Source organism: Onychostoma macrolepis, chromosome 13, assembly GCF_012432095.1.
Source record: "Onychostoma macrolepis isolate SWU-2019 chromosome 13, ASM1243209v1, whole genome shotgun sequence".
Taxonomy (NCBI): domain Eukaryota; kingdom Metazoa; phylum Chordata; class Actinopteri; order Cypriniformes; family Cyprinidae; genus Onychostoma; species Onychostoma macrolepis.
The window spans coordinates 20,004,341-20,017,147 of NC_081167.1; the positions used below are offsets into that span (position 1 = coordinate 20,004,341).

Consider the following 12,807-nt stretch of genomic DNA (forward strand, 5'->3'; position numbering starts at 1 on the left):
GAATAGCGATGTTTATGTTTGCTTGAGAGTCTTTTGGAGCCGGTGGTATGAGAGCTGGACACATGAATTGACGGCCCCGCTAGTGTCTAAGAGCGAGCAGAAGAGTAAACTAAACGGCGGAACATGCGGAAAAACGACGCAAACTACAGCGTGCAGACGGGAAGCGAGTATGAGCCCATCGGAGAGGAGAGCAGACCGCTCTTAACACAGGTAAACCACAGCCTGTCATCTCCTGACAACATTATTAGCGATAATAATAATAAGAAGAAGTGTCATTGAACGAAAGGTGTCCCTTTTGTTTCCCACAGTAGCATATTTTTTAATAATAATTGTAAATAATGAAAATCTGACACTTGTTTAATGTTTGTATATATAAACTGATATTTTGTATTATTAATGGAAGCCCATTTCATTGTTTCGCCCAAAACCTTGTTTTGGTAAATAATTATGCCATAAAATTCACATATGACCTCAGAGGCGGACGAAGTACACAATACACAAATATGAGTAATACAAGGGAAAGTTGTAAAGACGGATGTTTACTTAAGTAAAAGTACAGAAGTATTTGATTTTAAAAGTACTTGAGTACCAAAAGTAAATTTCCTTTATGTCAATGCACTGTTTTATTATTTTTGTATGTAATACTTGCAATACCTCTGAAGCAACTTACAGTACATTCCCCCTACTGAATACAGTGACTAGCTTGTAGTATCTTTGGAATAAAGAGTTTTTGAAATGTTAAGAACCTATGGGGAAAAAATAAATAAAATAAAATAATTATTTAACACCCCTACCCACCCCCACAAAAGCAGGATTCACACAGCTCTGACAGTGTGCACACATCTATGTGTTGCCATTCATCCACATTAAAACAGTGAAATTGCTGTAAATACAGAGTTATATGGAAGAAAAACAAAAAATCACACCTGCTTTAAAACCCAGCAACACAACTGTAGCTGTATAACTTTACAACAGCAACACTGCTTTAACCAAAAAGCAAAACAGCAAGATTATTTGACATCAAAACAAAAATTTTAAAAATGGTGTCTAATCGCTCTCGCAGTACTTTGATGTTACACACAGAACGGTCTGTGCAGTATTGCTTCAAGTCCAATATCAGTTCTTCTGTGGCTTTATAGGTGATATTTTCACTTACACAATTTAGCAAAATTAGAAAATATTGTGTCTACTAAATACCACAATATTAACGTCGTCTTATTGAATTGTTGTAAATAAATATCACATTTGCAATTGGTCAGTGTTCAAAAAATGCTGTGAAATCACTTCATGTAGCCCTACAAGAGTGATTACTGATAAACTGTCTGAAAAAAAGAAAGTCACGTTTTAGAGAAGAAAAAAAATCACCCACTGACTTTCAAAGCTGCTACATAGTAACGACTTTCTACTTCGAGGACCTTGATAGAAATGTAGTGGAGTGAAAAGTGCAATATTTGTCTTTCAAATGTAGTGAAGTTAAAGTCATAAGTTTCCAGAATAAACAATACTCAAGTAAAGTACAGATACTCAAAAAGTGTACTTAAGTACAATACTCAAGTAAATGTACTTAGTTACTGTCCGCCTCTGTATGAAAAAACAAAGTTACAACTATGACAGGAAACTTGGATTAAATTAAGTGTGACTCGTGACTTGTAATGATTCATGTCATAATTAGCACTCATGACTCATGTCTGAAGTGAAAGTGGTGTTTGGTCGAGTATGGTAACCCACACTTGCAATTTGTGCCCTGCATTTAACCCATACAAGTACACATACGTGAACACACACCCGGAGCAGTGTCATAATGTCATAATGCCATAATTATGGTTGAACAAAGCAGGATTTTTTCCTTATGTGGCAGAAATGTGTTCCAAATGTATGTATTATATTTTATGTATTTATTATTTATTATATTGTTCAATTTTTTTAATTTTTGGACATAAAAAATATATTACAAAATAAAGGTTGTGTGTCAACCTTTATTCTTCTTGCTAAAATAATGTAAAATTCCCTGCTTCCCAGCTAAGACTAAGACTTAGTTGATTTGTACAGCACAGTATTTACAAAGTGCTTTATAGGGGCTTCAAGAAAAGAAATATCAGACATGTCAAATAATGAGTAAATTAATGTACATTATTAAAGTAAATGCAGTGTAAATTTAGCATGCCATATTGTACTAGTATTTACAAATTATATTTGATGTTCCACTAAAACCATAAAGCTGTGTTCTAATGCTTTCCGTGGAAATGGAGAAGAGTATGTGTATTATGTCATTTGCTGCCTCATGCTTTCTAATCATTTTCACATCATCACATGCTGATCTTATGCAGTTTTATTTTGTCTATGCAAAGATTTCACTTCCTTTTGTGCTTTCAGTAACTTGGTGTGTAAGCACACATTAATGCCATTAGTTTTGCATGCTTTGTCTCTTGCAAAACGTCTAGGATCTATTTTGTCTCAGTTTGCTGCAGTGTGATCTGATACAGTGGGGAAAAAAAATATTTGATCCCCTGCTGATTTTGAACGTTTACCCACTGACAAAGAAATGATCAGTCTATAATTTTAATGGTAGGTTTATTTGAACAGTGAGAGACAGAATAACAACAAAAAAATCCAGAAAAACACATTTAAAAAAAGTTATGGTCAGATGAGTCCTTCAAATAATTTTTTTCCCCCACTGTATGTTGTTGTGTAATTCCTGGTCTGTGTATCTTCCTCACAGGGTGCTCAGGCTAGAGGTGCATCCTTCTGGTCTTCTGCCTTTAATCTGATGAATGCCATCATGGGAAGTGGCATCCTGGGTCTTTCTTATGCTATGGCCAATACAGGCATCATCGGATTCAGGTACACAGACATAGTGTTTCTGATTCAATACAAGTTCAACTGTGTTGTCAACTTTTGTGGCATAATGTTGATTACAACAGAAAATTGTTTTGATGCACCCTTCAGTGTTTTAAAACACAAATAGTAGTTCCAGTAAGGTACTTGCATACCTTACACATAAACAGAGCCATGCAAAAAATTTTCCATTCAACATACATTTTTACACAATGATACATGTGAAGGACTTCTATGTAGAGAAAAATCTGGGATGAGTCGAAATTATCGCAAACTATATGAAACAAGCATTATTCCACAAATGCTTTCAATAGAGCTTCTCTAGTGTCTGACACAGAACAGTCATTTGAGATTGTGTTTTTTCAAATTTGCTTGTGTTTTTCACAGTATTCTGTTGCTGGTGGTCTCCAGTTTGGCTGCTTATTCTGTCCATCTCCTGCTGCTCCTCTGCGATAAGACCGGTAATGTTAACTCTCACTTTTGACTTCATTACCTTGCATAATGCTTTTTACCGTTCAACTATGTTTATTTAAACCCTCACCAGGGTTATTATAGTTAACTAAAATTACACAAAAAATAAACTAAATGTTAAACAAAACTAAAAGCACACAAAAATACTAAAACTAAAATGAAAAATACAAAAATTAAAAATCTAATTTTAAAATAATGGGAAAAAAATTCTACTAGTATCTCAGTGATCCTAAAATAACACTTATTCTCATAAACTGTACATCAGGTGAGAAATCTCTGCTGACAGACAGAGGAGTTGTAAGCAATTTTTAACACTGAGAAATGGCCTTTCACGATTATACATTATAACCAGGCCTCATTATTGCATATGTTTGTGTGTGCTAGGCATCGACTCTTATGAAGCTCTTGGAGAGAGAGCATTCAACAAACCTGGCAAGGTTGGTTAATATCACAGATCAAATACCTAGCTCACAATGCTTTATTTATCTGATTTTGTCTTTTTCTGAAAATTGCTTGCAGTTAAGTTGTAACGATGCACTGCAGTGTTTCATTTTGTTATATGAATAAAGAACTGTGTCTGAGGGCATTATCTTTGTGCTCATCATAACTGAATACACCATAGAAGTAAAATGCGCCTTTTTACTCCCATAAAACGTTTTTCACTTGTTTTGAGCAGATTCTTGTGGCCTGTACTATTCTCATTCAGAACATTGGAGGTGAGTTTTTCCACTTTCACTTGCATTTAACTGTTTATATGGTTAAAGTCATACTACTTGACCTTTGAACTCTGAACTTAGAATTACTACATGCCCTGATGCAGAGTCTCCCCTCTCCTTCGCTTTCATGCTCCGTTTCAACATGTTTTATTGGGCAGGTTGGTCTGCAAACAAAAGCTATACTTAATAAAAGTGAATAATAAGAAAAATAAAAATCTGCCTTTTCTTTCTGTCTGCCTTTCTCTGAACACTGCTTCCTACTCGCTGTGAACAGCAGTGAGTATTCTGTGTGTTATTTGGTGTTTAGTAGCGGTAAAACTGAATTTTGTTCGTCATTAATCTCCCAAAACTACTTAACATAAAATCTCACTTTCACACAACAACAATTGTGTGTTTGTGTGAGCGCAAGTGCTTTGCTACAGTCAGGTTTCCAATATGGATACAAGCCAATCCTTCCATCAACTATCTGTTAATCATCTGCGTTTGTGTGTGTATATGTGACCATATGATATGAACTCGTGGCTGTTAGCGTGTAAGTTTAGAATATGTTGACCTCAGCACTGTGCTGTTTTTAAATAGACTCTGTTTCTGTCTGTGGAATGGTTTGGTTTTTCTGAGCAGATTGTTATGCATGTTGATGTCATGAGGTGTCATATAGGTGTTGCATAGCTTGCATGTATAATGTGCGGTCTTTCTCCTTCTCTAGCCATGTCCACCTACTTGTTCATCTTGAAGTCTGAAATGCCTGCTGCCATCACCGGCTTCATGAGCACCGAGACTACTGGGTAAATAAATATATACCACACCCTCACACTTCATTCTGATAATGTGCAAGGCAAGTTTTTAGTGTTAAGTAACTTTTTTTTCTTTTTTTTTTTTCCTTTCCTCGCTGAAATTTAAATTTGTCACAAAGCAACAAAATTAGCCAATCAGAACATATATAATTTTAAAAATGAGCATATCAAAAAGTAGAAACCGAGCAACCAACAAAATGTTTTGTTTACACTGTCAGTTGGAAGACAAAAAATCAGACTAAAATGGAAGATCCAATACTATTTAAAAGTTTAGTGTCAGTAAGATATTTTTAAATACTTTTGTTCAGCAAGGGCGCATTAAATTGATTAAAAGTGACAGATAAAATATTGATAATGTTGCTAAAGATTTCAAATTTGTATAAATGCTGAAATATTGAGCAGCACAACATTGATAATCATAGAAATACATTCTTGAGCAGAAAATCAGCATATTAGAATGATTTCTGAAGGGTCATGTGACACTGAAGACTGGAATAATGACTGTTAAAATTTCAGATTTTTTAAAATAAATTCAGACTTCTTTCAAAAACATTAAAAATCTTACCCCCCCCCCCCCCATTTGAATGGTAGTACATATGGTTTATCACAACAAATATGATTTACATACTCGTTTAAAGGCAGAGAAGTGAGAGAAAAAGTGTTTTTCTGCCATGACCTGGTGTGAAAGTGTCCCCTTGTATCTTCAAGTTTTACATCTTGAATACAAGTCAAAATTGAAACGTGATTCAGGAACAGAGATAGAAGGGGACACTTTCACACCAGGTCATTCACTGACTGGCAGAAAAACACTCTTTCTCTTACTTCTCTGCCTTTAAGCGAGTTTCCGAAAGAGAGAAAAGAGCAAGTATTCCAGAGTAAAGAATGTAACGGTCATTATTTTATTAGCCGCTGTTCTGAGCTGTGGTTCGACTGTGCCCCGTCCCCACGCAGCTGGTTTGCATTACAGGTCCGTTCACGTAAATCTCGCACATATGTTCCGCCCAACGAGAGTCGTGCCTGCCCAAGATCCCCTTTACCAGCACAATTACTGTGACCAGACCCAGACACACACAAACATCACTACTCCATCTCTCTGGGAGGAGCAAAAATCACAAAGCGGCCACAGTATAAACGCTTGAAACTTTAGTCATTTACTGTAAAATAACATTTTTCTTTTAGTGGAGTAATTTATCTTCATTTCTTCAAGTGGATCAGTAAGGCTGTCTAGTACCTTCCTGTTGTTAAGATAGAACCACAGGAGATCAACTCAAGATCTCTCTCAACACACCAACCTGTTCACGATTCCAAGAACGCACATACATTTTTGTGGAAACCATAATACGTTTTTTTCAGTATTCTTTAATGAATAGAAAGTTGAAAGAACAGCATTTAGTTGTGGTAGTTTTGGAGCAATGTAAATTTAAGTAATATAATAAAAGTATGAATGTTTTAAAATCTTACTGTTCCCAAACTTTTCAATGGTATAAAATGAAATGAGATTATAGAGACAAAATAATAAATATAGTAAAAAGGTATTATCATTTATTTATTGTAATTTATAATTATTATCATTTAAAATTGTTTTTTCTTAACACTTGTGCTTTTTATCTTATTAAAACGATAAGAGAAATTAAACTCTTAGCTAGATGTTTGTCTACACTGAGTTGGTGGAAGTAAATAGACTACTGAATATGATCAGATCAGGTCTCAGTTCTCTCTTTAAATACTTTATTTTATTTTTTCTCTCTCTTATTAATGTAAGAAAGTGAGCCCTGATTCAGGATTACTTGGACAATGAGAGAGAATCTGAGGAGGAATTTCTGGCGTTAGATGTGAGGATTTCCAAAATTGCAATGTTTGAACGGTTAATTTGAGAAGCAGACATGTATTTTGTGATTGATATCACATCCATGGGTTTAAAACACTCAAGTATGGGGTCAGTAGAAATTGATACTTTTATCTAGCAAGAGTGGATTAAATTGATCAAAAAAGGCAGTAAAGGCATTTTTACAAAAGATTTCTAATTCAAATAAATGAAGTTGTTTTGAGCTTTCTATTTATCAAAAAATCCTGAAAAAAAGCACTATTTTCGACATTGATAATAAGAAATGTTTCTTAAGCAGCAAATTAGCATATTAGAATGATTTATGAAGGGTCATGTGACACTAAAGGCTTGAGTAATTGCTGCTGAAAATTCAGCTTTGCCATCACAGGACCAAATTACATTAAACATAAATATATGAAATACATTCATATATTCACACAAATTATTTTAAATTATAATAATATTTCACAAGTTTACTGTGTTTTTGATCTTTAATCTTACTGACCCTAACATTTTGAAAGGTGTGTATGCCTTTACTTTGTGCCATTTTGTCATGCTTTTTTTTTTTTTTTTCCTTCTTAGAAAGTGGTTTGAGGATGGTGTTACACTATTGATTTTAGTGACTCTAATTGTAGTGTTGCCATTGGCTCTACTTCCTAAGATTGGTGAGTGTCTTTTTTTTTTTTTTTTGAGTGACTGAGTGTCAGTTTTTTTTCTGTTTTCTGTAATTATTCTGTATATGTGTGAGAGAGTGTGTATCACTGTTTTCTATCTCCTCTTCAGGTTTCCTGGGATACACCAGCAGTCTCGCATTCATCTTCATGTTGTTCTTTACTGTAGTGGTGAGTTGTTTTCTCTCTCTTTCTCTTTCTCTCCCCTCTCTCTCTCTTTCTTATGTTGATGTTTTCATCTCTCACACAGGTGGTGGTGAAAAAATGGTCCATTCCCTGCCCGCTGCCAATTAACTCTACTGTGAGCCTGGTAAAGACCACACACACACACACACACCCTGACAGCCGGACCGCTTGCCCAAACACCCCACGTTAATACCCAAAACACTTCGGACAGATCTAGAACAATAGACAATTTAGTTCCATTTATTTATTTATTTAAATTTAACTATAGAACCTCCTCTTACCACCTCCTTTTTTTTCTCTCACAACAGACTTGAGGCTAAAGGGTTGTTTTTCAACTGTCAGATATTGTTATTATTATTTTTTTACTTTAACTTCTCTAGGACTCTTTATTTTTCAGTTGATTTGTATGGAAAGATTTTATGATTTTAGATTTTTTATAATTAAAGATGGGCTTTAAAACCTTGTATAAATTTGAGTTTTTATTTGTTTCAGTTTAGTTAGTTATTTTTCACTTGCTTCTCACAACAAATATAGATGTGATAGCTGGCATGGTGCGAAGTTATAAACAATTGGTCATTACTCTCAGATATTTTGTGCAGTCTGATTGGATCCAGTCAATCAGAAACAGGATGTAGAATTTTTAAAAAAAAGGGAAGTGGTCTTTGACCTCTTGAGCCAGAGGTCAAAGCCTTTATTTATAACAGTGTGCCGATATTCAGCTGCATATAATGTGATTAGTTTTTTTCATTCTGTTGCTGTCCTGATTTCATTCTAATCTTCATATTCACATTAACTTTATTTTTCTATCCCCAGAGCTTAAATACCTCTGAATGCACCCCACAGATGTTTGTGATCTCTAGTAAGGTGAGTGTGTGTTTTCCTGAGAAAGGCGAGCTATGTTTTGATTTAAAGTCTGCCTTGCAGGACTATTAGAAACCCAAATATTAGTTGTAATATTATAGCATAACCGCACACACATCAGGAGGGTGAGAAATGACTCTGTGTGTGTGTGTGCATTACAGAGTGCTTATGCCGTCCCAACAATGGCTTTCTCCTTCTTGTGCCATACGGCAGTTTTACCTATTTACTGTGAGTTACACAGGTTAGTTCACTCATTGCTGTTTTTCCGTGCATCTGCCACATATATAACCTGTTGTTGCCTTATTATATGCATTTATGTATGTTTTTCAGACCCACAAAGCGGAGAATGCAGAGAGTGGCGAATGTCAGCATCTTTCTTAGTTTTATGGTGTATTTGATCTCTGCCCTGTTTGGATACCTCACCTTCTATAGTAAGAACGTTGACATGACCTTACATTTTTAGTTCCAACAAAGGAGTTGGAAACAAAATACTAAGACTAAAACTAAAAACATAAAGCAAATTTTCATTACTTGAAATAAAATAAACCTCAGCTGAAATAAAAAAATAAAGCTTATTTTATTTCAGCTAGCTGCCAAAGCAATATTTCTCATTTTCATTAAGTTTAACTTGTGTGATTCGGAGATTTAAAAAAAAAAAAAAGATTAAATGATGTCTGTAAGTGATGAGGAAGATAAATGGATTGGTCTGATCAAATGTTCTTTATTCGCAGCACATGTGGAATCCGAGCTGTTGCTAGGATATGACACCTACCTACCGCGGGATGTTGTGGTGATGTCAGTGCGTCTTGCGATTTTATTGGCCGTTCTGTTCACCGTGCCGCTCATTCACTTCCCAGTAAGTCAAACGCCAGACTGTGAACTATTTAAGTAAGAAATTCATAAAACACATCCTCTCTCTCTTTCTCTCAGGCACGTAAAGCGCTGTTGATGTTATGCAGGGGAGAGAGGGAGTTCTCCTGGCTCTTTCATTCGCTTTCCTGTTTTTTCGTCCTCACTCTTGTGCTGCTGCTCGCTATTTTCGTCCCTGACATTAGGAATGTCTTTGGTGTGGTGGGTGAGTGTGTGTCCATATGCTCTGTGTGTGTTTTACTGTTTAGTTCATTGTGTTCATGTGTGTCTCTGCATACCTTTTCTTATGTGATTCTAGGTTCTACGACCTCCACATGTTTGCTGTTTGTGTATCCTGGAATGTTTTATTTGAGAATCAGCTCTGAGCCAATCAGATCCCTCAATTCAGCAGGGGTATCTAAAGTCTTACATAAATTCAGTAACACATACATGACTTCCTTTGCAGAAGACGGCTGATTTTGAGTGAATTTCTTAATTTTTTTTTTTTATACACTACTGTTCAAAAATGGGGTCAGTAAGATATTTATTTATTTTTTTAATGTTTTTGAAAGAAGTCTCACCATGGCTGCATTTACTTCATAAAAAATACAGTAAAAACAGTAATATTATGAAATATTATTAGAATTTTAAATGATTGTTTTCTATTTTAATATATTTTAAAATGTAATTTATTCCTGTAATGGCAATGCTGAATTTTTAGCAGCCATTACTCTAGTCTTCAGTGTCATATGATCCATTCTAATATGCTGATTTGGTGCTCAAGTAACATTTCTAATTGTTATCAACGTTTTTAAAAAAAAAGTTATGCTGCGTAATATTTTTGTGGAAACCATAATACATTTTTTCAGGATTCTTTAATGAATAGAAAGTTTAACAACATTTATTTGAAATCTTTTGTAACCTTTATAACTGTTTAATATCATTTATGATCAATTTAATGCATTCTTATGGAATGCAAATATTAATTAAAAAAAACAGTACTGTCCCCAAACCTTTGGACATTTTTAATGTCTGACTTGGAACAATGAGTTTACATGTTTTTCTTTACACTTGATATGTTGATTATTTCTCTCTTCATTCTAGGCGGTTTTTCTGATGGTGATTGGTCTGGTTGTTGGTGTGCTGAGCCTGAGTGTCATCATTGTCTCCTGGGTTCAAGATCCTTGACCTTTGACATCATTAGTGTGGGACGTATTGCACAAGTTGGGAGCTCAACTCATCCTGCCTTGAAGAGAAACCTTATTTTACAGGTTACACACCAGGCAGAGACTCTTTTCTGAACCAAATTAAGGGCATCCCAATGAGATGAGCCAGTGCTCTTATGACAAATCTCATGTTCTTATAGCACTGTTATGACACTTGAATACTGTACAGAGGCACAATCAAATTCAAAATATCCAGCAGAGCACTGAAATGCATATTATGTCTGAATGACAGTAGAGTTTGACAATCTTTGAATCAGATGGTTACTGTCATCCATAGAAAGACAGTTGGGACCAATGAATGAAGGAACTGCACTGCCGATTTTACAATAACTGAATGTGGGATATTAAATTTATACAGATGTTTGATGAATTGGAAAAGCTGCTTGTCTGACTCAAAAAAAGCTCTGATTTAATGATTAGCCACTGTCTTTAGAAGTCAAAAATGGATTTGTTTTTTAAAAATGTTCAGAACTTTCAGGATATTTCTTCTCCAACACACTAATCCCACAGATTTTCTGTTGATTCAATTTAGAATTCAAAATGTTCCTTCTATTTACTATTTTAAATGAAGAAAAAATAAATACATTTGAAAATATACGAAAGTGTATTTTTGTACCATTTACAACCCTGTTTACATGTCCAAAAGGACAATTTTGATGTATTTTTATGTGAATTGAGATAAATAAAGGGAAATAAGAATTGAAACTTGTGTCTCGTGTACTGTGGCATCTGGAATGGAGTCTGTGATCCATGTTTAGTCTAAGAGATCCAAGCATTAGTGTGTGTTTTTGCTGGTTTGCACGTGAGAAAGATTGATAGACAGGCTGATTTTTCTTCATTGATTTGGACAGAGGGTTCTCTGTATGTCAGATAATGGAAAACAAATGCGCTGTGTGTGTGTGTGTGTGTGTGTGTAGGCTCTGGCCTTTGCTCTCTCCTGCTGTTTCTAATATGCTGCATTAGCTTGAGAGGCCGCCCAGTGTAAGGCAGTCTTTAACACAGATACACACAAACACACGTGCACAGCCTTACATGCACTTAATGAAATATGGTAGTTTTGTTATTCTTGAGGTGTGTAATTAAAGCAACATTCATCTTGTGGCTCAGGATGAGAAAAAAAAAAAAAACTGATTTGTGTTACATGGTTACCTTAACTGACATCACCAATCACATTATGAAACCATGAATTGTTGTTTTTGTTTTTTTAATACTATAGTGCAGAGGATTGGTGTTCAGGTGAACCACACAAAAACATGTCATGTTTTACATGTTTTTATTTAATTTTTTAAATTCCATTAGTAATGTGTCCAGACATTTTTTAAATTTTGTTTCTTTTTATAAATTCTTTTTTTATTTTATAGTAATACAGAAAAATACTGATTATTAAAACAAATAACTACAACAAATATAATGGATAAATGCAATTTAAATAATATATCATTGCATTATTAAATGCATTAAAAAATATATATATATAACAGGTTTCGTGAGATCCATCTATTTAATTAAAATGACAGGGTTTGCAAGTCAAATGCATAAGTAGGAGAAGGTATTTTAAAATATGGGCCTTTTCGGTAAACATTTCATTCTAGGTTTAAATGAGTGGAAAATGAGATCCACTTCTCTGGGGTATCAGGCAAGAGTTATGTCTCTTTTCAGCCTGCAGTGATAGCTTTACCTTTAGACCACAGTCCATATTCACACACACAAACAGAAACATCTGCTGACTGTTAACCGCTGCCTACAGAAGGTGATTTTGCTGTATGTCTGTCTGATTTCTTTCATGCCAATTGGCCCTTTCATTCTGACATCTGCTTTTTTCCCTGGACTTCTTTTTTCTGCATCTCTGTTCTTCTCCTTCCTCCTGAATTGATTTTCATGGTCTATCAGTAACCGTGCTCCCTGTGTCACAGACATTCAGTAAATCATTCTGAAGACTCTGTTAGGAAGAAACAAACACACATCCAATCACACACACTACCTTACTTACCTCTATAGTGACATTTGAGTGTTTTCTAAGATTTTTCTCCTCTTTTGTCATTCTCTCTGCCCTCAAAAACTTCTAATTCTGCTCTGACGCCTAGTCGGAGCTGAGACCACATCACATCTGGAGTTAATTTTACTCAAACACACACACACACACACACACACACACACACACACACTTACCCTGCCCTGTGCCACACACTTTCTCCTCTGCTTTAAAACTGTTCTGTCCTCTCTACTCGCTCTCCCTGTCACTCTTTTTAAACTCGTCTCTCCAACACTCACTCCATCATTCACTCTCTATTTCTTTCTCTGATTTTTGTTTTTCTTCTTTTACGCCCTCCTGCCGCAGCTGTTGCCATTCCCAAACACTGAGTAATAATACCA

At 35.1% G+C, this 12,807-nt stretch overlaps 1 protein-coding gene across 1 annotated transcript; it reads left to right on the forward strand.

Annotated features, from left to right (window-relative positions):
* Positions 1-73: 73 nt before the first annotated feature.
* On the forward strand, positions 74-11,132 carry slc38a6 (solute carrier family 38 member 6). Its single transcript, XM_058795949.1, has 16 exons — positions 74-210; positions 2,720-2,841; positions 3,223-3,296; positions 3,691-3,743; positions 3,983-4,022; positions 4,729-4,807; positions 7,224-7,306; positions 7,425-7,483; positions 7,563-7,622; positions 8,312-8,362; positions 8,521-8,600; positions 8,690-8,790; positions 9,091-9,215; positions 9,290-9,434; positions 9,528-9,622; positions 10,313-11,132. Exons 1-16 carry the CDS (start codon positions 124-126, stop codon positions 10,394-10,396), a joined length of 1,338 nt encoding a protein of 445 aa, XP_058651932.1. The 5' UTR covers positions 74-123; the 3' UTR covers positions 10,397-11,132.
* The last annotated feature ends 1,675 nt before the right edge of the window (positions 11,133-12,807 follow it).

Coding starts and splice junctions, on each gene's coding strand:
- slc38a6 (XM_058795949.1), top strand. CDS start 124: ATGCGGAAAAACGACGCAAACTACAGCGTGCAGACGGGAAGCGAGTAT. Junction 3,744..3,982: donor CATTCAACAAACCTGGCAAG/GTTGGTTAATAT, acceptor TGTTTTGAGCAG/ATTCTTGTGGCCTGTACTAT. Junction 9,623..10,312: donor GATCCCTCAATTCAGCAGGG/GTATCTAAAGTC, acceptor TCTTCATTCTAG/GCGGTTTTTCTGATGGTGAT.